The sequence below is a fragment of the Hypomesus transpacificus genome, chromosome 6 (assembly GCF_021917145.1).
Source record: "Hypomesus transpacificus isolate Combined female chromosome 6, fHypTra1, whole genome shotgun sequence".
Classification (NCBI taxonomy): Eukaryota; Metazoa; Chordata; class Actinopteri; order Osmeriformes; family Osmeridae; genus Hypomesus; species Hypomesus transpacificus.
In genome coordinates this window covers 14,224,585-14,251,619 of record NC_061065.1, presented here as the reverse complement: position 1 = coordinate 14,251,619, position 27,035 = coordinate 14,224,585, and the positions used below count along the sequence as shown (strand labels likewise).

Below are 27,035 nucleotides of genomic sequence, written 5' to 3'. Positions count from 1 at the left end.
GTCAAAAGTTTAAGGTGAAACCTAGTTCACGCTGTTGCGTATTTTTACGGACTGCGCGTAACTTTTCAATACAATCACCCAAACTTATTTGCACTGTCAAAAGGTGGGGGCGGGATTTACCGCGCCAGAATGCAGATGTAACAGTACAGGAAAACCTCAACTTTTCACTGTAGTTTAAAAGTAGAGAAAAACGAAATTGTGGGTCCACTGAATGGCCAATGAGACTTTTTACAACTCTTGCACAGCTCATATCCGTTTGCTGCAAATGTGTAGGCTATATCACCGTTTGGAGCATGCCCAATGCCCACCCTGTTCTGGCAGATACTCATGTGAACCAGGCGTAACAGACCCATTTATCACACCTGCCTAAAGGTTACGGATCATATACATGGGTTACGCTACGCATAGGGTAGTTTAGAGACTTGTTTGAATAGTTTTAATATCTAACCATGCTATGTCCGTTCATGCGTAATTGTTGATTATTAACCTAGTGAAAGTTGGAGAGGCAGCGGAACATGACTTTTACCGCAATACTCGTTGCAATTTTAAGCGTGGTCATTGTCGTTCTATTTTTAAGCTCTCGGGAAAAGGTGCAAACTTCAAAAGAAGAAGCAAAACCTTCCTCTAGGTCTAAACCATGGGTGGATGAGGATTTAAAGGACGACACAGAAATCACATCCAAAGATGAAGGTATATTTTGCGTCCCACCTTGGGAGGAAATTGCGCTATTATTTTAGAAGCTTAAAGTCTTAGTAGTCAGTCCTTCAGAAGACTACTCTCATGACAGTTTTCTTTTCTGATGTTCCAAGGCTGGAGTCAAAGGAGTATAATTTTGATATTCGTTTTGACGCAGCTGATTAGTTTCTCAATGGAGCCGTGCTGCACCAAATATATTTCTAAAGTTTAACGTTTCCTGCCTAATAGTGGTGTATTTATGTAGCAATTTGACACTGTAACCCATTTAAATTAAATGTATTTTTGAATATGCAGCAGGCCTATAGTCAAACCTACACTTTTACTTTTAGTGCGGAAGTTGGTTGAAGTTACGTATGCAAATAAAATAGGTTATTATCAACAAGGTAGCTGTGAGAGCGAGAGAAGAGAGTGTAGGCCGATCTGGGCAACATTCCCCTTATCCCACGCAGGGTCCAAAGGGTACATCTGGTAACCCAAAAGAATGACTGTTTAGCTTAGGAATGTATTCAAACCATGCCAAAATGTCCTCGCCAAGTTAAAAGTTTCAATCTCGATATTTTGTGCCTGATCATTGGTCTTACGTCTTGCCTGTCATCATTTAGACGGTGACAATTGGGTGGACAGTGGGGAGGAGGACCTTCCCCATGTGCCCTATCCTGTGGTGCGATACCCTGTTGACATAATGGCTGAGAGATCCAAGGACCTCTACCGTCTGCTGAACCAGAGGCGCTCTGTCCGCTTCATCAGCCCTGAGCCTGTACCTCGAGAGGTCATCGACAACGTCATCCTCACTGCTGGTGAGTGTGGGCATGGGCACACACGCAAACACACACACACAGTCACGCACACTCGGACACACAGACAGCACAAACACCTATTCACACATTTCAATCGCAAAAGGTGCACACACGCACGCACGCGTACAGCCTCGAGTGTATCCTGATGCCGTTGTTTTCCCGGATAGGCACGGCCCCTAGTGGAGCCCACACGGAGCCCTGGACCTATGTGGTGGTGGGCGACCCCGAGACCAAGCACCAGATCAGGCTCATCGTGGAGGAGGAAGAGGAGGTCAACTATCGCCAGAGGATGGGGCACAAGTGGGTCAGTGACCTGCAGAGGCTGAGGTGAGCGACACACGCGGACGCACAACTGCAAAACAAGACATGCCTGAAAGGGCATGAGTGGCTCTTTTCATGTGAACTAAGTGGCTCGCCTGCGCACAGACAGACATACACACGCGGTCTCTTGCTCGGTCCGATGTCCTAAACGTTACGTAAACAGGATATCTCGGGGGAGAACAGCTGTTGTACATTTGTTTTCATCTCGATTTTCTTCCTCCTGGCCTCTGTGTTTTCCTCTGCAACCCAGGACTAACTGGGTAAAGGAGTACCTGGATACGGCTCCATACCTGATCCTCATCTTCAAGCAGATCTATGGCATTCTACCCAATGCTAAGAAGACCCACTACTACAATGAGATCAGTGTCTCCATATCCTGTGGACTGCTATTGGCTGCACTTCAGGTAAGGCTCTTCAATGACACACCCCAGCCATGACCTATGCTATGACTCCCACTATAACAAGGCCATATGTTAAGCCTTGAGTAGGCTTGAGTCCTTACGATTTGCCCACAAGTTTACGCAATGAGGTTTTTGAGTGGGATACGGTATGCTTTCCCCCCTCCAGAATGTAGGTCTGGTGACGGTGACGTCCACACCCCTCAATTGTGGCCCCCAGCTTAGACATCTCCTCCAACGGCCAGCCAATGAGAAGCTGCTGATGCTACTTCCTGTCGGTTACCCTGCAACCGATGCTACCGTGCCTGACCTCAAACGCAAGCCTCTGGATGACATCATGGTGTACATATGATGTCATCACTGAAAGCCAACAAGATAAAGCCATTTTATAATAGTAAGGATGATACAAATACTATTAATTTGTTAGGTACCTTTAAATACCAATACTATGTCAACTTGGGATAGAGATAAACAATACCCTGACATTGATTAGCTTCAATAAACCCTTCAAGTTCACATACTATCTTTGTTTTTGAACACACGCACGCACGCACACACACACACACACACACACGCACACACATACACACTTTAAAGGTACACATTTTTGTTGCAAAGTCTGCAAGTGTAAAGGGCGAAATATGTTGGCAGTCTTGGGACGGTAGGTGGCTACCGAACAGCGAACAGCTTTTGGCACAGCCATGAACAGACCACTGAAGAAGAAGACGGCAAGACAGTGCGCAGGCGTAAACCACGTATCCCGATTACTCCACAATGCTGTTTTGGGCCGAACGCTAGCTGGGCAGTTGGCGGTTGTCAAGTCGTATACGTAGGGCTTGATAGGGGAGGTATAGCGGTGGAGAAGCAGGGGGACCCAAGTGCCGCTACGAAATGGCCGGGCAGCAGTTCCAGTACGATGACAGCGGCAACACATTTTTCTATTTCCTAACGTCCTTCGTTGGACTTATCGTGATCCCAGCGACATATTACCTGTGGCCCCGAGATCAGAATGCTGGTAAGGCCCTATGTCACCCGACTTGTGGCTACTGTAGTGTAAAGTGATGGCTAATTCGTAGATGTTAAGACAGCTAGGCTAGCGGTACTACTGAAATAAACTCAAAGATCATGATTTATTTTTTTATAAAATAACTAGCAGATTGGTTGGGTTTGCTTGCTGGTCAATAATAACCAACATTAATCAGCATATGCAGCGTTTGTTTTGTTTTTTTAGACTAGCTAGCTAAGCTTCCATTGTAACATCAACAGATTAGTGAAGCAATCTAACGTTACCAATGATGCTTGAATGCTACAGTGCTAGCAAGACTAGTTAGCTTTACTAGGCTTCACTTAAGTTGTAAGCTAACAAGCCAACTACTCAAGAAACAAAAGCTAGTCAAGCTAATTATGTGCCAACTGTGACGTTTGTTAGGCAGTTTTAAGTTCTTCAGTGTTACGACTTCTGATTATTCGGCCCATCTTTCCAGCTCGCTAGTCAATGTAGGCTAATCATCGTTAAGCCACAATAATGTAGATAACTTTTATTTTTCTATAGTTAGGCTAGCTACTGTAGTTATTAGCTAACGTTATCAAAGCCTGACGTGTTCTTCACCGACATCCGCGGCCATCAATGTGGATGGTTGTTTACTACTAGTATCTAGCTAACGTCGATAGCTGGCTGCCTGCTACACTATAGCGGATTGTCAATCCCCAATTACAGTTTATCTAGCATTTTTTAGCAATCGTTATTTATAGAGTCGCTAAAAAGCTGTTTTCTCGCCATTTTCTTTAATCTGTAAACTCACTCTACATAAATACCTTGCAACGTCAACGTGTTATCCACTGTACAGTGCATACCAAACCAGCTAGGTAGTCAACTATTACAGTGCAAGGTGAAATGAATTGTTCTCATTTCACACAGTTCTTAAAATCCAGACACAACATCTAAATGAGCAATCTGACACAGGAAGAGGTTGGGAAGAGAGGAAACAGGAAATGGCCTAACCCCAATGGAATCCTCATCTTTCTTGTATTTCAGTTATTTTCCCCGATGACATTTGTCTGCTTGCCGATTGTAAATTCAAATGCCCATCTTAAGTGAAGCAAAAGTGAATTGAACAGTTATTTAGCATACCAAAATGTTGTTAAAGGAAACCCCAAAGCAATGCATTACAGAACTGCCGTGTGTGTGTGTGAACCTACGCTAACATCTCATCTGTGTGTGTGCTGTTCGACCCGCAGAGCAGCTGCGTCTGAAGAGCTTGAGGCGGGTCCATGGCAGATGCCTCTGGTACCGGCTCCGGCTGATGAAGTCGCAGCAGAGCATCGTGCCCACGCTAAAGTGAGTGTGCCTCCCCTCTTCCCTGCTCATCACGCCATGACACCTTCCTGCCAGTGAGCCAATGGGGAGACGTGTACAGCATAAATGACACCCTAATCAAAGTCTGTCAGCAATCTGGTCACGCCCCGGCATCCATACTAGTGTTTCACGCAGTCTGCCTGGTAGATTACAGGTGACGGGCAATAGGCCTCAGAAGGGTTTAAATATATCAGGCCAGTTACATACATATCACTCTCCAAATATTTCTGTCCCTTATCCCTCGACACGCCGTTGGAAGGTCCCGTCGCAAGGTTGAGCCAGAACCTGGCGTCACCGTGCGTTTGTGTAGGCTAGGTCGGGGAAGCCAATCATTTACACTTTGAGTAAACCTGGCGCTTGTATACACACGCACAGCCGCCCAGAGCCAGTGTTTGTAATGTAGGCCCAGTCAGCTAAGAGCACTTCGTACTCACACCCTGTGTTTAGGTAAAGCATGCGCTGCTGCCAGTTAACTCGACGGTGTCTGCTGCAACCCCCCCCCCCCACACTCACACACACTTGTCTTGTTTTCTCTTTTGGAAAATGTGCTTTTGCCTGGTTAGCCTAGCCAGCCCTCCCTCCTTCCTGCCTTCCCCCTCTGTTTAGCATCTCCCTCTCTCTCTCTCTCTCTCTCTCTCTCTCTCTCTCTCTCTCTCTCTCTCTCTCTCTCTCTCTCTCTCTCTCTCTCTCTCTCTCCCCCTCCCTCTCCTCACCCGTTGAGCCCCGTCCAGTGTTTCCGACAGGGTGTCGACAGTGCAGGCCTTGGCCAGGCACCTCCGCGTGCTCCAATCAGACAGTCAGGCTAACAGGTCGCCACGGGAACGGATGCCGCTGAGTGGGTGGGGTCCCCCGACGTGGGGAACGTCCCCTCGTCTTTTAGTCAGGCTGGTGTGTGCCTGTGCGCGTGTGTGTGTGTGTGAGGGAGGGATGGGAGCAGTTGCTATGTGATATGACGAATGTAACAGGAGGTCCAGGTGTGATGTGTTGAGCCGGGCCCAGGCCTGACCTGTAGAGAAGGCTGCGTGAGGCAGCAGCCGATGTCCTCCTCTCTCATGGCTCTCTGATCCCGTCCTCAGGAAAGCCGCCCTGCTGTTCGGCTGGGCAGTGTTCCTCCTCCTGGCCTACAAGGTGTCCAAACTGGACCGAGAATACCAGGAGTATAACCCCTATGAAGTCCTCAACATGGACCAGGTAACGGGCCCAGCACACACGCATGGGTATATTCACAGAGTGAGCGTGTGCGTAGCAGAGTGCAGGGTGCTGACGATGCGCCGCGTTGCAGGGGGCGTCTCTGGCGGAGATCAAGAAGCAGTACCGCCTCCTGTCGCTCAAGTTCCACCCTGACAAAGGAGGAGACGAGGCCGTGTTCATGAGGATCACCAAAGCCTACTCTGCGTGAGTGTCTGTGTGTGTGTGTGTGTGTGTGTGTCTGTATGTCTACAGGACACAGTTGAAATGCTGTCGGTTGACTTTCTGATCCCACAATATTTATGGTATTGTTTGTTTCCCTTCAATGCCCCCCCCCCCCCACCTCCTCCTCCAGTCTGACCAATGAGCAGTCGAGGCAGAACTGGGAAACGTACGGCAACCCAGATGGGCCAGGAGGTGAGTTCCCCCATCTCCTTAAGTCTCTGTCGAGTTCCTTGGCTAACCCGAACAAGCTTATTAGCACGCTATCGGCTGATGTTAGCCTCGCTGCTATCTGCAGCACACCCCGTTGGTTCCTTTGAACCCTGTTCGGCTCGAACACTTCAAACATTTAGAAATAGGCGAAAGAAACTCGATTCAACAACCTCCTCCTTTGGTTTCGCGTCAACTGTCATCTCTCCTGTCCTCTCCAGCGACCAGCTTTGGCATCGCTCTACCTGCGTGGATAGTGGACCAAAAGAACTCCATGCTGGTATGTCTGATGATTTAGAATAGCCCATCAAAAAGGAAAAAATACAAAAAGAGTCAATTGAACTTTGATAACCGTCTCTCTGTTCCTCATTGTCCTTGTTCTGTCTGTCTCTCTCTAGGTTCTGTTGGTCTATGGACTAGCATTCATGGTTATTCTACCAGTCGTAGTGGTAAGCGTCACCACTCCTATCCTCTGTAGTCGGGAGCGAGGGTGTATCACTCCCCCCCCCCCCCCCCCCCCCCCCCCCACTCCACATTCTCCTCTCTCTTCCTGCCGCTTGTTCCTAACTGTCTCCCTCCCGTTCCCCTCGTCCCAGGGCACCTGGTGGTATCGCTCCATCCGCTACAGTGGAGACCAGATCCTCATCAACACCACCCAGCTCTTCATGCACTTCATGTATAAGACGCCCAACATGAACATGAAACGTGAGCCTCTTCAGCTGTCGCCCACTAACACAAACACACATTGTTTGGGATGTGGGAAACGGGCTTTGTTCAGGCCTGTTCCGACGCGGGGGTTATATGGCGTCTCTTGACCTTTGCCCCCAGGGTTGGCCATGGTGTTGACGGCGGCGTTTGAGTTTGACCCTCGCAGCAATAAGGACGCCACGATACGGCCCACGGACAACATCGAAGTGCCGATGGTGAGCGCGTGCGCGCACACTGTGTGGCTTCTCTGTGTGTGTGTGTGTGTGTGACTGAGGGAGGAAGACTGCCCGGCTGCCTGCCTTTCGTCGGTTCCTTACGCTAACTTGAACAACTGTGTTGTTCTGTCTCTCCCCCCCCCCCCCCCTCTCTCTCTCTCTCTCTCTCTCTGTGTCTGTCTCTCTGTCTCTCTCTCTGTGTGTGCAGCTGATTCGAGAGCTGGGCAACATCAACGTGAAGAAGAAGGAGCCTCCGTTCTGCTACCCCTACAGCCTGAAGGCCAGAGTGCTGGTGCTGGCCCACCTGGCACGCATGGAGGTGTCTGAGAACATCGAGGAGGGTACGTCCCCCCCCCCCACACACACACACACACACACACACACACGTGGTGAACCCTTGGGACGGTGCGTCCGTGAGGAGGCTTGGCGGTTGACCAGGCCCCTTTGTGTCCTCCAGACCAGAGGTTTGTCATCCGAAAGAGCCCCGCTCTGCTGCAGGAGATGGTCAACGTAGGCTGTCAGCTCACCATGATGGCCAACAGCAGAGGAGGTACACACACACACACTCATCCCAGCACACACACACACACACACACATCCCACCACACACACACACAGTTTGGTCCCGTCCCCTGGAAGGCCGTGGGCTACAAGGGCGCGTGTGTTGTGCTGTGCAGGCTTCCACGCCCCCAGGCTGGTGTCCATAGAGAACTGCATGAAGCTCACCCAGATGATCGTGCAGGGCCTGCAGGAGGCCAAGTCCCCCCTGCTCCAGCTGCCCCACTTTGAGGAGGAGCACCTCCGCTACTGCATCTCCAAAAAGGTACGCTGCCCGCGCGTGTGTTCTGACCGTAGTGTGTCGCTGTGCAGTGTGTGTGTTCTGACCCCCCTGCGCTCCTGTGTGTGTGTGTAGTACAAGGTGCGGAGCCTCCAGGACCTGGTGAGCCTGAAGGACTCAGACCGGCGCAGCATGCTGCGCTTCCTGGGGGAGGACAAGTACGACGAGGTCATGGCCGTCCTCGGCAGCCTGCCCCACGTCACCATGGACACCAAGCTGCAGGGTGAGGACCCCCCCCCCCCCCCCCCTCCACTCCCAGGGCGGGGTTCAGACCCGAGAGCTCATGTTGACATTTTGACCGTGTTGTTTGGCCTACTGACCTTCTCCCCTTTGGCCCCCCTTCCCTCTTCTCCAACCCATTCCTCTCTTCCTCTCGCTCTCTCTTCCTCTCTCTCTCGCTCTCTCTCTTCCTCCCTACCTCTCTCTCTCTTCCTCCCTCTCTCTCCCTCCAGTCCTGGACGACGAAGACAGCAATAACATCACAGCAGGCTCCATCGTCACGGTCACCGTTACCCTGACGAGAAAGAGGATGTCGGTAAGGAAACAAGAACCTGTCCTGACCTGGCTTCAGTTGGGCCATGAAGGCGACATGGCGTCTGTCCACCAGGGGGCGACTGCTCTCTCACTGAGAGCCAGCTGGCCAGCACGGCAGCTGCATTCTTCCATGTGATAACGATGGAGATGGTGTTAAGTTGTGTGTGTGTGTGTGTGTGTGTGTGTGTGTGTGTGTGTGTGTGCAGGACGTGTTTGAGAAGGAGCAGGAGGCGACGGCGGCGGCGGCGTGTCTGGGAGAGGAGGCCAGCACAGAGGAGGCAGCGGTACTGCATCACACACTCATCTCACACACATCACACACAGTATGTCATGTGATTCGGCATGTGTTTTAAGGCCGCTCTGTGTGACCAGGGGGGCTATGTGTGACCAGGGGGGCTCTGTGTGACAAGGGGGGCTCTGTGTGACCAGGGGGGCTCTGTGTGACCAGGGGGGCTCTGTGTGACCAGGGGGGCTCTGTGTGACCAGGGGGGCTATGTGTAACCAGGGGGGCTCTGTGTGACCAGGGGGGCTCTGTGTGACCAGGGGGGCTCTGTGTGACCAGGGGGGCTCTGTGTGACCAGGGGGGCTCTGTGTAACCAGGGGGGCTCTGTGTGACCAGGGGGGCTCTGTGTGACCAGGGGGGCTCTGTGTGACCAGGGGGGCTCTGCGTGACCAGGGGGGCTCTGCGTGACCAGGGGGGCTCTGCGTGACCAGGGGGGCTCTGTGTGACCAGGGGGGCTCTGTGTGACCAGGGGGGCTCTGTGTAACCAGGGGGGCTCTGTGTGACCAGGGGGGCTCTGTGTGACCAGGGGGGCTCTGTGTGACCAGGGGGGCTCTGCGTGACCAGGGGGGCTCTGCGTGTCCAGGGGGGCTCTGCGTGTCCAGGGGGGCTCTGCGTGACCAGGGGGGCTCTGCGTAACCAGGGGGGCTCTGCGTAACCAGGGGGGCTCTGTGTGACCAGGGGGGCTCTGCGTTTGTCTCCACAGCAAGGCGACGCCAGTAAAAACAAAACCAAAGTGTGGCAGAACAAGAGCAAAGGGGCCAAGAAGACGGCCAAGTCCAAGAAGAAGAAACTGACCAAGAAGAAGGCCCTCCCCCCGTCCACCAGCAAGGCCAAGCAGGCCAATGGGAATGTAGCAGGAAACGTAAGGGCACCAATCAGGGTCCAATTAGTTTTGAAACTCGAATACAGTCACAAAAACAGTGACAAAAAAACCCGGAAGAAACGTCGACTGCTAACGTATATGAAAGTGTTAACAGGCATTCTGCATTGTGAGATCATTGCTTACTCTCTTGTTAAAAGCGCCTTCTTCTTGCGTTTGTTTATTTTTGTATTCCACATTTTAAAATCCGTCGCTGTCTCAGGAGGTCGTCGCCACAGCAAAGGAGGAGGAGGAGGAGGGCTCAGATAAGGGCAGCGAATCAGATGAGGCCGAGGCCAACAAAGACTCTCCGAGCGAGCGGGACGACGAGAGTGACAAGCAGAGCGACACGGAGGTGGATGAGATCGCCGGGGACGACGAGGAGGTGTGTGTGTTTGGTGTGTGTGTGTGTCGTGGTTTCTCTGTGTGTGTCTGGAGTCGATCTGGCAGGTGAAAGCTCATCCTGTTCTGAGGTTTGGAGTTCTTCTACATGGCACGACTTCATTATGACCTGTGTTTCAACCGTGACCTTCCAGAAAAACGTGTGTATGAGAATGCCTGTGTGTGTGTAAACCTGCTTGTGTGCGTGTCAACCTGCCCGTGTGCGTGTGTAAACCTGCCTGTGTGTGTGTGCAGGAGTGGGAGGCGCTGCAGCAGTCCATCCAGAGGCGAGAGCGCGCCCTGCTGGAGACCAAGTCCAAGATCACCCACCCCGTCTACAGCCTGTACTTCCCCGAGGAGAAGCACGAGTGGTGGTGGCTCTACATCGCCGACCGCCGCGACCAAACCCTCGTGTCCATGCCCTACCACGTCTGCACGCTCAAAGACGTGGAAGAGGTACGGCCGTGTGTGTGACACAGAGAGAGACAGAGAGAGACAGAGAGAGAGAGAGAGAAACAGAGAGAGAAACAGAGAGAGAGAGACAGAGAAACAGAGAGAGAGAGAGAGAGAGAGAGACGGAGAGAGAGAGAGACGGAGAGAGACGGAGAGAGAGAGAGAAACAGAGAGAGAGAAACAGAGAGAGAGACAGAGTGAGAGACAGAGAGTGAGAGACAGAGAGTGAGAGACAGAGAGTGAGAGACAGAGAGTGAGAGACAGAGAGTGAGAGACAGAGAGTGAGAGACAGAGAGTGAGAGAGAGATGCTTAGGAGAAAAGCAAGCACAGCAACGTGCTTTCACACACAACGAGGAACGAGAGCCCGCTTTTGCGTCCAGATCGTGGAGCTGACATGTTCCTCCTGTCTCCCCAGGTGGAACTCAAGTTTCCTGCTCCCTCTAAAACTGGGAACTACCAGTATTCAGTCATCATGCGCTCAGACTCCTACCTTGGCTTGGACCAGGTCAAGCCACTGAAGGTGTGTGTGTGTGATTCCAGCCTAACAAATCCCCATTTTGTTTATGTTCCTCCTAAAGGGATCACAGTGCTTTAGGATCCCCCTCCCGCTCACCACGTCAAACCTCAAATCAAAACAAAAATCTTGACTGTATTGTCATTGCGTGCGTGCGTGTGTGTGTGTCCCCTAGCTGGAGGTCCACGAGGCCAAGGCGGTGCTGGACAACCACCCCCAGTGGGACATCCCCGAGACGGAGGAGGAGGACGAGGAGCAGGAGGACAGCGACGGCATCGAGGAGAGCGAGGACGACGACGAGGACAACGACTAGACCCACGGACGCACAGGCCCCGCCCCCTCCCCCCCCCCCTCCCCCAGCACTCGGAAGGGCCCAGGAGAGGAACAGCAGTGCCCGACCCCCCCCCCCCCCCTCCCAAGGGGACAGTTCAAGAGGCGATCTTCTGACGACATGGACTGTGACCACACCCGCCCCGCCCACCTCCGACCCCAGCCCCCGCGCCGTCTTTACACACCTCTTTTGTACAGAGACCTCTTATAGAATCACTCTGTCACCTTTTTGACTTAGAAGAACAATCTATGAGTATATACCCAGGCCTGTGTGTGTGTGTGTGTGTGAGTTTGAATTCATGAATGGATGGTCTTTGTTTGGGGAGAGTGTGTGTGAATGCACCTGTGTGCATGTCTCGTATGGGAATGTGTGTGTATGCGTTTTTCACACACTGGACAGAACCTGTGTGGGAAGTTTTTTTTTTTTTTTTTGGGGGGGGGGGGGGGGGGGGGGGTTCTGCAACATTCATTCACACAATAAACGAAAGCCTCTAATTTGAAATCATGCCATCATTTCTAGTGAATTGACCACACCATTTTGTGTTCAGGAGCTTCGATTGGATACTGAAACTGCTGCGCAAGCTCTTCTTTTCCGAGCTTGTCCTTCCTATGAGAGGCAGTTCACCTCGTTTGGCACAGGGGGGCGCTGTTCAGTCTCATCCGTAACAGTAGGCTTCACCAACCTTCGCATCTTTGTCCTGATTTAAATGGAGTTCAGCTCCAAAGTCCACTGTTCAGTGCCCGTTTCGGTCGACCATAAATCGGACGCAAAGGACGAGGTCATTCAACTGGAGCCTTGATTAGGTATTTGGTGGATCGGTTACGACCAATCAAGAAGTCTGAAATAGATAACGAGCGTCTCTGACTCGCTGACCGGACACAAGGGGATGAGTACTGCATCTCTTGTCTAATGGGGCCGTCGGATAGTTTCAATATGTATTCACACCTTCCTGTTCTGTTTGTTTTCCATCGTACCACATTCCAGAGTACACCGTTCAACTGCAAGGCCTTATCCTACCCCAATACCACAGCCAACATGTCTTATCCTAACCCAATACCACAGCCAACACGTTCACTTAGAAAGTCCTTGGGGTTTTATGCACCGAGGGCGGGGGGGGGGGGGGGGGGGGGGTTTCTTTTTGTTCTTTTTTGTGTTTTTTTTTAATCTGATAAATATTTCCTTTTTGTTCTCTCCTTCCTCTCTCTGTCTGAGGACCAAGCTACGAGTGTAACTTGGCTTTCCTTTTCGGTTGGGTTGTTGACTCGCACGCTCTCGTGGTCCTCGTGCTTACTAACGATGTAGCGTACGCCGTAGAAGGACGGGCGTGTGTGTGTGTGTGCGGTTATGGAGTTGGCCGTATTGAACAGGCCGCACAGCCGTGCCGTGGTGGGCAGTGTGGGCAGAGTCTCCTCTGCGGAGCAGGAGCGGACCTGAGGGCAGGCAGCACAGGCATGGCCATGTGGGGGGGGGGGGGGGGGGTCTAAGTATTGTAAAATAATTGACACTATTGTTGGTTTTCCATTTTATGAAGAGTAGAAAATGAACTGACAAGTGACACACTTTGTTGTGGATTATGTACTGGATTGTGGATTTGAGGTTTTGAAGACCAACTAGGATTTGGGGCAATAGTGTCATTCATTTTAAAGGCTGATTCTCAATTCATTGACACGATGGCCTAGTAAGGTGGTGAAACTGAAGTTAAACTCCTCGTCTTTAGGAAGTGGTTTTCTGGGCTGTGTTTATAAAGGGTGTCCAGTATAGATGAGGCCCCGCTGGGTTGGTACGCTACAGCCAGGGGTACCTAGAAGGCCAGGGGACATGAAGCTTGTGGCTACGATAAGGCAACAATGACGCAGAGAAACTGGCTTCCAATTATTAGCAGGACTGGGATAGAAACTAGCAACCAATCTGTTTTTGTTGTAACAGATTGGACTTGTCAATTACAAATACCAGAGCTTCCTCATGCGTTGCTCTGTTGTACTTTCCTAACCCTTTTCTCTGGAGGTAAATATGAATAACTTTACTCAAAGATTTGTAGATGGTTTTCTTATTTTTCTTTTGCAAACGGCCTAATCCATGACGGAGAGACTGATTGCATGCTTTCCACCACAGACAACAGGCACACTGTAAGCCTAATGTTTTTAAACCAGGTGGGCCAATTGGGGGGTACATAAAATCTACTCCTGAGAATTGATCTGTCTGCACTAGAATGTAGCATCAGCGTTAACGCTGTGTGGAAAAAAATGCAGAAAGGTTAAACACGCAACATCTCCCGTTATAAACCTGGACCGACAGCACGGTGGGGGAAACTACCCAATTAATCTATCTGCCACTTTTGTTTACAACGGAACTGTCATTGTAAATGGAAACAAAATATATTATTTGTATTTAAATCATTTCAAATAAAACTTTTAAAATGATTGTTTTGGGTTTTCATTTAAATTAAAACCTTGTGTAAATATAGCTTAATGTTTCATAATTTAGATATTCATGTGTGTTGGGATCTTTCTTGCAATTAGTCAAACCATTTTAGGTTTTAGGTGGTTATTTTCTCCATCCGGGCTAGGGATTCCCATAGGCCATGGCAATTAAAAGGAAAATATTTTCCCAACCAGTTCGTTTACCGTTTTAGTTTAACATAGAACCGCTGACATATCTGCTGAATGTGCCATTCCATCTTAAATGAAAAGATTTCGCTCCCACATAACCAATACATTCTTAGCTGAGACGGAACCACTCAAAATCAAGTCTTATTTTATTTATTTACAATGCGTTCACTCGACTGAATGCAGGTGCGAATGCGAATTGCAACATTAAAGAGGCTACAACGGGAAACTGAAACATTCATCGGCTTCTCCTCCATTTCCACAACCATGGATACTGATATTATTGCGCCCACTAACCCTCGAAGACATAACCGCTAATTAGATCCCAAGAGTTCGAGAGAACTTGGTAGATTTACCGCTTCAGATCAACACGACTTCGATTGTTGCTGGCAAAACCTCGGCCCACGGTGCTTACTTTCTGCCGCATCTATAGGGGTGGAACCTGCTTGGAGTCCCGTGCCTGTTCCAGCGAGTCGTTATCTCATGGCGATTATTTGTTTTCCTTACTAATAAGTCCTCCATCGACAAGGTAAAATAACACTTACAATTTTTTCTTTAGCACATTTCATGCATATTTGCTGACATGACGTAGAAGATGTAGCCTAATTTAATGTACCATGAATAGGCTGGTGCTTTAGAACGAAGGGCAATTGCATGTTCATTATTTAGTCTATTAACTGCCTGGTAGGTCATTGTGTAGTTCTCGTGTAGTGGATATTGACCTGAAGTATCTCTTTAGGACTTATCAAATAAGCATATGGCCCTGCCTGTTTGATGAATTTCTCTTGTGTGCGTGCGTGCTTGCATACTCAGGTGTTTTGCGTGCTGATGTGCGTTTCTGTGTGTGTGCGCGCAAGGGTCTAACGTGGCCTCATCGCGTACATGTTACAGTCTACGCGTTTCTGTCCAAATGGCCGGATATGTTTATGCAGCAACACTGTACCCCAAAGACTTCAAAATCCAAACCACATGGCCCAGTTCCTCCTGAGATCCCCGCAGCCTGACAACCGTGTGCTCAGAGCATGAGTGGAGTACCCTTAGGATCACGTGGCTGGCAGCAGTTAACTACTCCATTTAATTCAACATTGTTTGTATTTGGTTGGTTTTCTGGTGGTTTTCTGGTCTCTTTCGCTGTACAGTCCTTTTCGTTGGGCACACACACACACACCCATACACATACACACAAAGTACAGTGTTGTTGTCACAATCAATTCCCTCCATTCAACCCACTCCCTCTCTCCGCAGGTGAGCTCAATCTGTCCTGAAATTTGACTTCTGTCACTGCAGGGCTCCAGCACATTCACATGTTCTCCTGGAGGAGGTGGTGGCGGTGGGGGGGGTGGTGGTGGTGGTGAGGGGGGGGGGGGGGGGTTGGGGGGTGAATGGCAAATGAGGGACATTTTTGAGGATTTTGTTTAGTATGTGATCCCCTCTCTTTCTCTCTCTCTCTCTCTCTCTCTCTCGTTCTTTGTTGTCCCTCAAGCAGTAATTTATTTATGAGAAACTAATCAAATCCTGGTGTGCGTAAGTTTCCCAAACCCCCCTTCTGTGACCTCCTGACTGGTTCTCACAATTTAAACAAATCAAATCTAGGCTCATCTTTTTCTGTGGTTGAAGTAGCCTCCAGGTTTTCCTTGTACCTTGGTGGGGAAAAAAATCACATTTTCCCTTTTTGCGTAGTTTGCTGGAGGTTTCTGCTATATTTAGTTAGTTACACTTTAATGTGATGTATACATATATACACCCATATATATATACACAATGTATTTACTGTATATATACATACTGCATAAAGTATATGTTATATATCACATTAAACTACACATTAAACTACATATTTGAGATTCCTTACATAGTTGCATAATTAGAACATCTGTATGTTTTCAGCGTTAGAAACGTAAGTCCGATCTGGATGTGGTTTCATCCTTGTTGTCTGGTCTTCTTTTCCAAAAGCCTTAAGTTGACTCTTTCCTTGTTGCTCTTTTATGGGCATTTCATCTGTCACGCACTCTCACCTCTTTCTTTCTCTCTGGTCCCTCCCCTCTGTCCCTGGCCCTCCCCATATCCTTGACCCTGTTTTTGTTCCTTACATCCTGCCATCTATGCTTTAGATCTTCACATTGATGTATTTTTAACTGGTTTCTCCGCATTCTCCTCTTCCTTTTCATAGTAAAAGTCACACATACACACTTCAACATTAAGCACACGCCAGCACAACTCTCTCTCTCTCTCTCTCTCTCTCCCTCTCTCTCTCTCTCTCTCTCTCTCTCTCTCTCTCTCTCTCTCTCTCTCTCTCTCTCTCTCTCTCTCTCACCCAAAGTCATTTCCTTCAGGGGCAGGAGTCAGAAAGGAGGCAAAGGGCTGAAATTAATTTAGGAGAAAGATGATTAATGATGAGACGTGAACAATGGGTTGGTAGATGATGAGTGAAGGGGGATTAGCAGTGTGTGTGCCTACGTGTGTGTACGCGTGTACATGTGTGTGTACGTGTGTGTGTGCGTGCGTGTGCATGGTACAGAATGTCCTACCACCCAGACTTGTGCTGCGGGTACTGACTAGACTTTTAACCCATGCGCATCACCTGCAGTCTGGGAGTGAAAGGAGTTTGTGAAGTGCAGTCTAACCCGTTGCAGCAGCCGATGACGACCGCTCGAACAGAGATGCCTTCCTGTGAATCTTCTTTCCTTCCTCTTCCACCCGTCTGCATTGCTCCCTCTTCTTCCCTCCGTTTTTTCACCTCTCACCCTCTGTCTTCCCTGTCCCTGCTTCTTACTCCCCCCCCCCTCAACCCCCCCCCCTCCTCTACTCTCTCTCCCCATCCCTCCCTCCCTCCCTCTCTCTCCCCCCCGTCCTCCAGTGGGATGTATTTCATACTGGGCGGGGCTCTGAGGCCATGAGGCTGAGAGGAGGCAGGGACCTGGAGCATCCCCCCGTTGCCTGGTTACCCACCGGTGTCCTGGGCGTGCGGAGCGTCCGGCTCAGGCTGCGGCTGGATCGCCGTGACGACCAAGGGCGCGGCTGTTGGCACCTGGTCGACCTGGAGAGCGAGGCGGAGAGCGAGCCCATTGGGCGGCGACTGCGGGACAGAGCCCCGCCCACCTGCTCCAACAGTAAGCAGCATGGCGCTTTGGATGCAACTTTATTTTCAATGTAGTGAGAACAGGAAATCTTTTTTTTTTTTTTTTTTTTTTTTTTTTTTTAAGATGCATAGGTAAGTGAATGGATTCATGTGTGTCTCCAGGTGTTTAGTATTTGTCTTTGTTATTTTCCTTTGTACTCAGAATAAGACACCTTTTTGCTCCATCCCTCTGCACTGACGGTGTCGTCAGTAGCGTTGGTGCTGGAGGGGCTGAGAGAGTGAGGCAGAGGCAGAGGCAGAGGCAGGCCGTGCCTCAGCAAAGTGTTAATGCACACACAGCGTTGTATTTTATGCGTTTATTTATTATCACCTGGTCATGTGACTATGGCGCAGGATCAGATTTCACTGTCTGTTACCATAGAGACGCCCTGCCTGAGCCGTAAATACATTCAGGGGTGTTTGTTACATTGTTACTTCCATTTAGTGCACACACGCACACACATCTACCAGCCCCAATCCGTAGGCTCACAGATTAAACTGCCATTGTTTAATGTTGTTTGTGTTCATGTGTTCGTGTGTGTGTGTTTGTGTGTCTGTCTGCATCTGTGTGTGTGCATACATGTTTGTAGGTGTGCCATTTAGAGATGTACATTAGCACAAGGTGTTTACTTCCTCCCTCATCTACAGAGGTGAAATCATCCTGTAGTCTGCAACAAAGTATTCTGCAACAAAATAGATTCAAACAAAATAGTGTGCAAAAGAATAATCTGAAACAGACTAGTCTCTCATATTGTAGGCGGCTGCAGTTCATCAGATTGGGCGAAACACATTCATATAAACACTACAATTTATGATAAAAGGGGGTATCTCTCTCCTTCTGACTCTTGTAGCCCCTCTTTTCTGACTTCAGGCTCTCTTGTCTACCTTAACGGCAAGATCTGTATCTCTCTCTCTCTCTCTCTCTCTCTTTCTGGTATAATTGCATAGAGGCGATTGAGTATTGGGCAGGATTAATCTATGAGTGTAATTACTAGTATGATTTATGAATTCCTTCAGACTGGCCAGATGGGCCCCTCTGGACTAACGCTATAGCTCTAAGACTCACTGTCACACCAGACTGTAGGTGGTAGTTATGCATGCATGTGTGTGTGTGTGAGTCAGAGGACGTCTGTGCGAGGCCGCCCCTTAACTCGCACCCCCTGTTCTCCAGACCATGTTGAACCAAATCGTCAGTCCGTTTGAACCTGTGCTTCCACTATGTAGGCCTACGATTTTCTACAATAGTTGCCACTCTATATTATATACTATATTTATCTGACTTTATTGTAGGTTTCCGCAGAGTGAAGCATTACGTGCCCATTGCTTTGTCCCTACCCAGTGGCAATTTTAGACCCTTTTTAGGGCTACTCAAGCACCCCTAAATGTAATCTCAGCACCCAAAAAAAAAGAAGAATTAAAAAAAATATATATATATATATTATAATTATCATTTGATGCTGGTAGTTCATGAAGAAAGGGACATCCTTAGTTTTTTCATTCATTCAATCAATATTTTGCAAAATAATACATAAATGAATTCATTGTTATCCACTGAAATTAGGGATTTATTAGCAAGGGGGTTTAGCACTTTTGCAAGGCACTGTACTGCATTCATGTAACATTCTCATTGGGGGCTGAGCACCACTAACAGTCTGATCCTAGAATCGCCCCTGTCCCTACCCCAGAAAATAGACTTGGAGCTTGTGAGCGAGCCCGTCTGCGCATTACACATGGCTATTGACAAATCTGCTTACACTTCGCTAGAGGCACGTGTGTGTGACAGCATTTGATCCCCTCTTTGTGGTTTTAACCTTCCTCTGATTGAGAGTTAAAAACCGAGAAAGTGGCTCTTTTCATGCGGGGGCGGCGTCGGCATAGCAACTGCAGCGTAACTAATCGATAGTGGGAACGAGGGAGCGCAACTACAGCCTTTAGTGTGTGAGGCGGGGAGTTAGTTTGACTGTTTTTGGGGGTGTTTTATGGACTGGTCCCGAGTCTTATTTGAGAAGGAAATATATTTATAACACAGGGGTTCGCTAATAATTTCCTGATGCGTTCCTTCCGGATTGGTTTCATTTGACGTAGCCCACCCTACACCACGTCCACTACAAACAAGACCATTTGAAAACATAATAATAATTTCAAAAAAAATAACAGGCCTAGATGTTTGTATCCTTGAGTGAACCAGCACTCATGGGCATGCTTAACAGTGGAACTACCATCCACTGTCCTGTAGCATAGCAAAGCGTTCTGTGCACATAGAAGTGAAATGAAAATAAAATAAATAAATGGCAGCTGTAGGATAACAGTAATTACGATTCGACAGGTCGTGTCGCACACACCACCCGCTCTCAGACGGCTGCTGCGGGATGTTAGAGACGTGTTTCTATGACTACGGAAATGATGGTGTAGGGGGGAGGAGAGAGAGAGGAGGAGGGGGGGGGGGGGGGGTGCTGCCGGTGCATCAGCAGTGTGGAGCTGTACAGGCCGGGAGTAGGTGCTCTCTGTACGGCCTCTCGGATACACTGTACCACAAAGGATATTGTGATATAAAAGGACTATTGCTGCATCTTTGAGATTGGGATCAAAAGTCAACGGAGGTTGTATGTATGGTAAGTCGTTGATTATTCATTTGAAATAGACGTGATTTTAGCTTGGTTTTATGGTTGAGGAGGAGAGGAAGGAAGACGTGTGCGTCACATGATGCACAATGCTGCAAATAAATCTGTTTCCCTCTCTCTCTCTCCCTCTCTCTCTCCCCCTCTCTCTCCCCCTCTCTCTTTCTTGCCCAGTCTCTATCGTACACAAACACCTCCGCTTGATCTACACTTTGCAATCTTACACATCAGGGCTCTGTGCTTTGGTCATGCGGGCGTCTAAATTAATCGTCATGGAAACTCATTGCTCCGCGGTTAGACGGACTCGTTCAGTCCCAGAGCCTATATCTAGCTTCGAGAGAGAGAAAGAAAGAGAGAGATAGAAGCACATGGAGTATGTGTAGCAGTTTATAGCTATAGATGATAGACAATATGACATATAGCCTCTATTTAATTAAAGGCTAGCAGACGCCTTTATCCAAAGTGCTGCACCGGGCTTGATATGAACCTGAGACCTAGGAATTATAATAGTACCTAGACGGGTGAGATGGATGAATGAATGAGGCAGACGTCTGAGTGTGTGTGTGTGTGTGTGTGTGTGTGTCTGTAATCATATTTAGGGCAGTCTACACAGCTGGGAGGGAGGGGATATAGTGTTAGAGTGGGGGAGGGGCACAGCATATAAGGTGAGCTTGATGTGGTTTTGTCTGTTGCTACAGTATTAGTAGGACACAATCAGAACCAATCCATAACTATTTACACTAAAAACACTGTTGGACCTCAATAACCCTTTTTTATTATTGAAAGGTACTATTACAGTTTTACCCTTCTACTGCCTCAGGCATATTGAAGCCTCTCAACTAAATGTTGTAAACGGAAGAGGAAGTGGTTTTTGGGGTTAGCAAAATAAAAATAGCGGAGTGAGTTTTGGTAATTTGTTTATCAATGGAAAATTATCTGCAGGGTTTGAATTTTGGTTGCCACTTCCTGTGTTCACTTGGGTTTCAGACAAAAGCATGAATTCAAATATTTCTCTTTTCTCTCGGTTTATCTCTGCGTCCGTTTCACCTCCGCCCGCCCTCTCTCTCTTCTACCTCCCCAGGTCTGATGAGTATCCAGTCTGAGGCTTCAGAGATGCAGTCCCCTCTCATGGCCCCCGCCTTTGTGGGGGGCCCCAGTGGAAAGGTACCAGGGCGGAAAAGGGGTCGCCCCCCCATACGCAAGCTGGAGTTCCAGAGCCACTACCCAGAGCCCCTCTTATCCCCCAAAGTGCCCAAGAAGAGAGGCAGGAAGCCTGGCTTTAAGGTGTGTGGAATGAAGAGGACTGGTCAGGGGCTTTACGAATGTTTATTTTTGGCCTCAGAAAAGGCTAATGGTGCGAGACTGTGTTATTTCAGCGCAATCACGAGGCTTGTCACTTTCCTAAAAGGGTGGGCGTTAATGTACACTGATGCTTTGTGTGTGTGTACAGCTGAAACCGCGGATGGTGATGACATCGTTGGCCAACTCTCCGACCAGCAGCACGCCAGAGCCAGACATGAGCTCCATCCCCCAGGACGCTGCTACCGTCCCCCACTCTGCTACGCCACAGGTCCTCACAGGTACACACCTACCGTCCCCCACTCTGCCTCCCCACAGGTCCTCACAGGTACATACCTACCGTCCCCCACTCTGCTACACCACAGGTCCTCACAGGTACACACCTACTGTCCCCCACTCTGCCTCCCCACAGGTCCTCACAGGTACACACCTACTGTCCCCCACTCTGCCTCCCCACAAGTCCTCACAGGTACACACCCACTGTCCCCCACTCTGCTACGCCACAGGTCCTCACAGGTACACACCTACTGTCCCCCACTCTGCCTCCCCACAGGTCCTCACAGGTACATACCTACTGTCCACCACTCTGCCTCCCCACAGGTCCTCACAGGTACACACCTACTGTCCCCCACTCTGCTACGCCACAGGTCCTCACAGGTACACACCTACTGTCCCCCACTCTGCCTCCCCACAGGTCCTCACAGGTACATACCTACTGTCCACCACTCTGCTATGCCACAGGTCCTCATAGGTACACACATGCACACACGCACACACACACACTCATTTATTCACACATCCATTTAAAAAGACAACTACAAAGCACTTGGAAATGCACACACTTTTTTTTTAAATAAATGTAAAAATAATTGTTATTCTGGGTTAAAACGTGAGCGTGTGTTAGTTCCTGTGAATGTGATCTCTAAGTACCATGGCGACACTCACAGGAGGATTCCATCCTCAGCATGCCAATCTGCCAGACAAAAGAAAACAAACACTATGAAAAATGCGCACGCATGCACGGTCTAGTGGGACTATTCATTGGGATTCATTATTTTCTCTAGTGACAGCTTCGTTAGGATTTAACATAATGTTTAGCTTAACCTCCCCGGCATCATGCCTGCTTTATGACAGTAAGAGCTTTCTTTTCTTTGCAAAGAGAACGCTTTGTGTGTGTGTGCGCGCGGTGCGCGCGTGTGAGTGTGTGTGTGTGTTTGCATATGTGTGTGTGTAAGAGGGAGAAAGAGGGGTAGGATCAGAAAGAGTGCCCTGTGTGTTGTTCAAACGCCCCAGTCAAGCATTAATACGTTATTCTCTTTCAATTCTCTCCCCTTCTGCCTCCTGCATAACATGAACAAGTGTTTTATCTCTCAGCCTGGCGCTTACTCTCTCTCTCTTTTATTTATCTATCCCCTCTCTGGCTCGTTTAGAATGTCTGCAAATGACTTCTCAAATATTTGAAGATTGTCTCCCAAATATTGGTGGCAGAAATTGGAATCTCAAGTAGTGTCAACCGGGGACTCGCTGTCTTGCGCTTGCAAATAAATGAGGACGGTTTGAAGTCATACAGCACATCTACGTGTCTCTCTCTCTCTCTCTCTCTCTCTCTCTCTCTCTCTCTCTCTCTCTCTCTCTCTCTCTCTCTCTCTCTCTCTCTCTCTCTGTCTCTCTCTCTCTCCCTCTCTCTCTCTCTCTCTCTCTCTCTCTGTCTCTCTCTCTCTGTCTGTCTCTCTCTGTCTCTCTCTCTCTCCCTCTCTCTCTCTCTCTCTCTCTCTCTCTCTCTGTCTCTCTCTCTCTGTCTCGCTCTCTCAAAGCCACTTGGAAATAACTAGGAATCTTCAAACCCACGAAAGAGAGTCATGTTTCATGAAGGCCTTTGTGTTTGATAGTAGTTGTTCTCTCCTTTCTTCAGGGTCAGCCAATCTAACATCTGCTAAATGTGCTCTCAAAGGCTGCCACCATCCATTTATTTCTCCCTTATTGACTTTTCATTTATTGGAAGCATTGGTACACACACCAACAGAGCAAGGTTAGAGATATAAATATGTTGATGTCTCTTTATCATTACATCATGTAATGTTGGTATTTTTATGCCAGAGGTTCAGTAATTATACAGTAATATACAGTAATTATGTGCTTCTAGCATTGGGTCTATTTTCATATCTAGGAATTAAATGTAACTTCAGTATTCTTACACTTAACCATAAATGAATGTAATGGGAAAAATAGGTACCAGTCTGTGCCAGTTTCTCAGTTGTTTGGAAGTGTCCAGGCTGAGAAGCTGTTAGACACCCAAGTATCTTCCTGTCACATCGTCACCTGGACTTATGAGGTCATTTCCTGTCACCCTCTTTCAGCAGAGACCTCGATGCCCGAGGACTTCCTGTGCGATCCGGTGGACTCCAAACGCTATGCGGTCGACCCCAGCGACTCTGCCTTTAGCGTCATGACAACACCCTTTCCACCCAAGCACACCTATGGTTACCGTGGCAGCAGTGGAGGCTCTGCCCCTCTGGGCATGTGCAGACAAGCGTCCAGCCCCGGTAGATTTCCCAAAGAAAACAAAACTGATAAAGACTTGTGTGTGTGTGTGCTTTGTGTGGAAGGCATCTAGGTACCCATAATACATTTATACAGGGACAAATCCTTTTCCCTGGTAACAGGAAATGCCCCAGTCTCTGAACTGTCTAGTCTACCATTTCAAGGTCCTAATCAAGTCTCAAACAAATCGTGTAACCCTAACCCCCACAGCCTACAACCCATCCCAGGAGGCAGGGGAGGGCAAGCGGCCCCCCAGCAAGGACCCCTCCAGCTGGGGCGTGGATCAGGTGGTGTGGTTCATCAAGGATGCAGACCCCCAGGCTCTGGGGCCCCACGCTGAGGCCTTCAGGAAACACGTGCGTGCGGAAGGCACACCCCATCCTCATGCATACACACTCACTCAAATGATCAAGACTTAAAGAGACAGTCCAGCCTGTTTTTTTCCCCCCAAGTCCCCAAATTGCATTTATAAAATGACTGCGTTCTCTGTTGGCGGGAATTGCATCTGTTTGGCAGTCAATATGAGGTCCTCCATCACGGAGGGTTCTACCCACGGTTGTTTGACTTTGTCTCTGTTTGTGATTCAGGTTGTTGCAGGTGGTCTGATCTATGTCCTCCTGTGTTGTTTGACAGGAGATTGATGGCCATGCCTTGCTGCTGCTGAAGAGTGACATGATGATGAAGTACCTTGGGCTGAAGCTGGGTCCGGCCCTCAAGCTGTCCTACCACATCGACAGGCTCAGACAGAACCGGTTCTGACCCGCACAGGTCCGGTTGCTGCTCCTGTTCCTTATTGACAGGCTCAATCAAAAATCCCCTTTGATCTAAATGATGGCAGCCACTTCGAACTATGGCTTTGTTCAAACTGAACGGACTCACATTCACAGACATTCCTGACTCCTGATCGACAAGCATTGATCCATCCTGAGACGCTTGTGGTTCCTATCTCCGAGGAAACCACTTTTAATCTGCATTGAACTGTTTCACTGGGACTCAGTCACCGACAACAGGCCGTGACGTCAACGAGGTTCTATCTTCACTGGCTGGCTCACCAGATCCAGTTCATCTCACCGTTGTTTTATATGAGACTGGGGCTCTAATGTTCCACACAGAAACTCACAATGGGTTTTTTATGCAGATGTTCTTTTGTTTACAAAGACAAACTGGTGATATTTTAACAATGTACGGTTCTGCTAGATTTCCATGGCACCTACACAGCAATGTGTCTAAACTGCTCCTCAGAATGAACATTGTTTTACTGTGTTGAACTTGTGGTTAACTATTAAGGACTTTCTTCAAACTGTGACCCAAAGGGAGACCTGATCCCCATCCACCTCCAATCAAACATAGTAACAAAGTGCTCAGCCAATAAGCATTACCTCAACAAGGGGCTCAACCAATCACAGGTTAACGGCTGGAATGGGGTTGCCGGATGTGCTTTCTACTCCTGAGTAGCCTGAGTGGTACAGTAGCAGTTCTTGTCTGGCCAAAGTGAACGGAGGTAAAATGCACATCACTGACCATTTGGGCTACCCTGGTTTGCTAAAGAAAGACGCCGGCAGTGTCTGTGTCCAGCAATGTAGCTTTCCTACAGTATCAGCCTGTGCATCTTGCTGTGCTCATGACCTGTACTACATTTTACACTTACATTTCACTGACGACTAATTTGCTGTGGAACAAAACTTAAACTTTTAACTCCTAGAAAGATATCCCCGGAAAAAACCCTCAACTTGTGTGAGCAGTAGATAGTGTTGTATACACAGCCATTGAAAACAGACAACACTCTTATCACGTCAACATCATTATGTATGCTATATCTATAATAATATGCTGTAGTGTCTGTTACAGAGCGAAACGCTTGTTAATTGCCCTCTATGACCTTTGCCTCAATGCAACTTATTTGGGTCTGCTGTAAAATATGTACTCCTACACAACTGGCAACCTTTCTTTTTTTTGTCTATTTGCTGTGGCTTGTGTGTAAATAAGGATGCTGATTTTCAAGATTGTGTTTCAACGTATTATCACCGCATAAAAGTGGGTCGAGTGTTGATGAGTGTCTACCCTCTGCTTTGTCCTTCCTCAACCCCACCCACTGACCTGTCTTGAACAGATAGATAACATGATAGAAAACCGCTGTCAAATCCGCCCTCAGTTTGGGTCTCGTGTGTGCAGGTGAAGGAAAGTGGGACATTTTGTACTTTTTTGATACTGCAAAGCTGCAAGTCTGCTAAGAGGTCAATAAAACACAAGGGAGCCTTATGAAATGAGACCTAAATAAAACAGTGATACCAACAGATGTTATTTGGATTGGTCCTTGTTGGATTCACATGATGGATCTTAGTATTCTCTTCTTGGTTATTTGTCTTCCTCTGAGTGTTTTAGAGAAGGAATCAAGGTTGCCACCCCTTGGGCTAGCTTTCCATTGTAGGAAAGGTTGTTAGTACAGGAGCCTTGTTCCCAAGCTTGGCCACTGAACGAGCAGAAATCCTGGTTCTCTGATCTTGGCACCCTGGTGGGAGAGGTACTGTACAGCCGGTCTTACTGGCAGTACGAGCAGTCTGAACTAAGAATAAGGGGCATGAATAGTAAAAACTATCAGTGACACACTAGCAGAAAACATAACAGCAGGCCTGTATAGCAGTAAAAAAAAATAGCACACAGATACAAAGTGTAAGGTGCAGATTGATATGTGGGAATGGGCATTGAATGTACATAGGATGTGACTAGAGCAAACATTGAGATGAGTATGTCATCAATTAGATCATGACTTAAAAACAGGAAACTGAGTTTAGATTTTCTGATATGGTAAGGGTGTTATCCTTCCACTCCCGTTCCTTTGAACATTCTCTCAACAGGCATGATCAGTGTTCTGCAATACTGCACACAACAAATACTGAAGACCAGAGTCCTTTGACAAAGAAGATGGCCTTTTTTGTTATGTCGTAAGAATTAGATTTGTGTATAAAATGCTGTGGGGTGAAGTATGGCATCCATTTCATCCAACCCCAAACAAATGTTCCGCACTAATTGTGAGAGTAGCTTAAAAAACGAATTTCAAACTGTCTGTTGCAGTCTTGGTAAAATGGCTCCTTATTTTCCACAAAGCTACATAGTATGTGTTCTGTGGCGTATTCCCACTGTTTTATGTTTTATTTATTTTTTAGCTCCATGATAATGAAGCCGTTTGTGTTTCTCTGTCTGATTTCTAGTGCACTAAGCTACTCCGGACACAACCAAGGTGAGTTTAACTACCTGTCAAGTGTGTGTGTCACGCCATGCTGTCCCTTCAGCACTCAAAGTCACCGGTGTACCAATCACCGACTCTTGTACCCAGTTCACAGAGATTCACTTCCTAAACATACCCTCTGGTTTCTGTGGCCAGGCAGTGTGATAGACATCACTTTGATTGTTAGTCTTCCCTGAAGTTTGTTCCATTTGATGGATTGAAAATCGAGAGATCGGCTATTGTGTCCAGCCTCACTGACTTCTACAGTTTGTGCACAGACACGCAATGTTGATGAGGTGTTTTAATTAGATAATCAGAAATT

The 27,035-nt window shown here is 48.3% G+C and overlaps 3 protein-coding genes across 5 annotated transcripts; all 3 read left to right on the top strand.

The window, feature by feature from the left end:
• Positions 1–267: 267 nt before the first annotated feature.
• Positions 268–2,727, top strand: iyd (iodotyrosine deiodinase). Its single transcript, XM_047021918.1, has 5 exons — positions 268–690; positions 1,299–1,493; positions 1,661–1,820; positions 2,065–2,218; positions 2,382–2,727. The coding sequence occupies exons 1-5, from the start codon at positions 516–518 to the stop codon at positions 2,562–2,564; spliced, it is 867 nt and encodes a 288-aa protein (XP_046877874.1). The 5' UTR covers positions 268–515; the 3' UTR covers positions 2,565–2,727.
• Positions 2,728–2,946: 219 nt separating this feature from the next.
• On the top strand, positions 2,947–13,722 carry sec63 (SEC63 homolog, protein translocation regulator). Its single transcript, XM_047021815.1, has 20 exons — positions 2,947–3,227; positions 4,451–4,550; positions 5,645–5,759; positions 5,851–5,963; positions 6,112–6,173; positions 6,410–6,468; positions 6,587–6,637; positions 6,785–6,893; positions 7,017–7,111; positions 7,320–7,452; positions 7,569–7,661; positions 7,789–7,934; positions 8,025–8,172; positions 8,402–8,484; positions 8,690–8,767; positions 9,470–9,628; positions 9,849–10,010; positions 10,262–10,462; positions 10,876–10,980; positions 11,150–13,722. Exons 1-20 carry the CDS (start codon positions 3,104–3,106, stop codon positions 11,285–11,287), a joined length of 2,274 nt encoding a protein of 757 aa, XP_046877771.1. The 5' UTR covers positions 2,947–3,103; the 3' UTR covers positions 11,288–13,722.
• A 371-nt stretch (positions 13,723–14,093) lies between these two features.
• LOC124469161 (sex comb on midleg-like protein 4) lies at positions 14,094–25,774 on the top strand. Of its 3 annotated transcripts, XM_047022273.1 has the most exons (11): positions 14,094–14,257; positions 14,345–14,440; positions 16,769–17,021; positions 20,729–20,931; positions 21,098–21,227; positions 21,312–21,509; positions 21,547–21,603; positions 22,859–22,975; positions 23,304–23,489; positions 23,698–23,843; positions 24,121–25,774. In XM_047022273.1, exons 3-11 carry the CDS (start codon positions 16,805–16,807, stop codon positions 24,244–24,246), a joined length of 1,380 nt encoding a protein of 459 aa, XP_046878229.1. In that variant the 5' UTR covers positions 14,094–14,257; positions 14,345–14,440; positions 16,769–16,804; the 3' UTR covers positions 24,247–25,774. The 3 variants fall into 3 exon arrangements, with proteins under 3 accessions (XP_046878229.1, XP_046878230.1, XP_046878231.1); XM_047022274.1 differs by lacking the exons at positions 21,312–21,509; positions 21,547–21,603 and having other exon boundaries at positions 14,096–14,440; XM_047022275.1 differs by lacking the exons at positions 21,312–21,509; positions 21,547–21,603; positions 22,859–22,975 and having other exon boundaries at positions 14,098–14,440.
• Positions 25,775–27,035: the final 1,261 nt, after the last annotated feature.

Coding starts and splice junctions, on each gene's coding strand:
- sec63 (XM_047021815.1), top strand. CDS start 3,104: ATGGCCGGGCAGCAGTTCCAGTACGATGACAGCGGCAACACATTTTTC. Junction 4,551..5,644: donor AGCATCGTGCCCACGCTAAA/GTGAGTGTGCCT, acceptor TCCCGTCCTCAG/GAAAGCCGCCCTGCTGTTCG. Junction 8,768..9,469: donor CCAGCACAGAGGAGGCAGCG/GTACTGCATCAC, acceptor TTGTCTCCACAG/CAAGGCGACGCCAGTAAAAA.
- LOC124469161 (XM_047022273.1), top strand. CDS start 16,805: ATGAGGCTGAGAGGAGGCAGGGACCTGGAGCATCCCCCCGTTGCCTGG. Junction 21,228..21,311: donor TACGCCACAGGTCCTCACAG/GTACACACCTAC, acceptor GCTACACCACAG/GTCCTCACAGGTACACACCT. Junction 23,490..23,697: donor CAGACAAGCGTCCAGCCCCG/GTAGATTTCCCA, acceptor TAACCCCCACAG/CCTACAACCCATCCCAGGAG.
- iyd (XM_047021918.1), top strand. CDS start 516: ATGACTTTTACCGCAATACTCGTTGCAATTTTAAGCGTGGTCATTGTC. Junction 1,494..1,660: donor CAACGTCATCCTCACTGCTG/GTGAGTGTGGGC, acceptor TTTCCCGGATAG/GCACGGCCCCTAGTGGAGCC. Junction 1,821..2,064: donor AGTGACCTGCAGAGGCTGAG/GTGAGCGACACA, acceptor TCTGCAACCCAG/GACTAACTGGGTAAAGGAGT.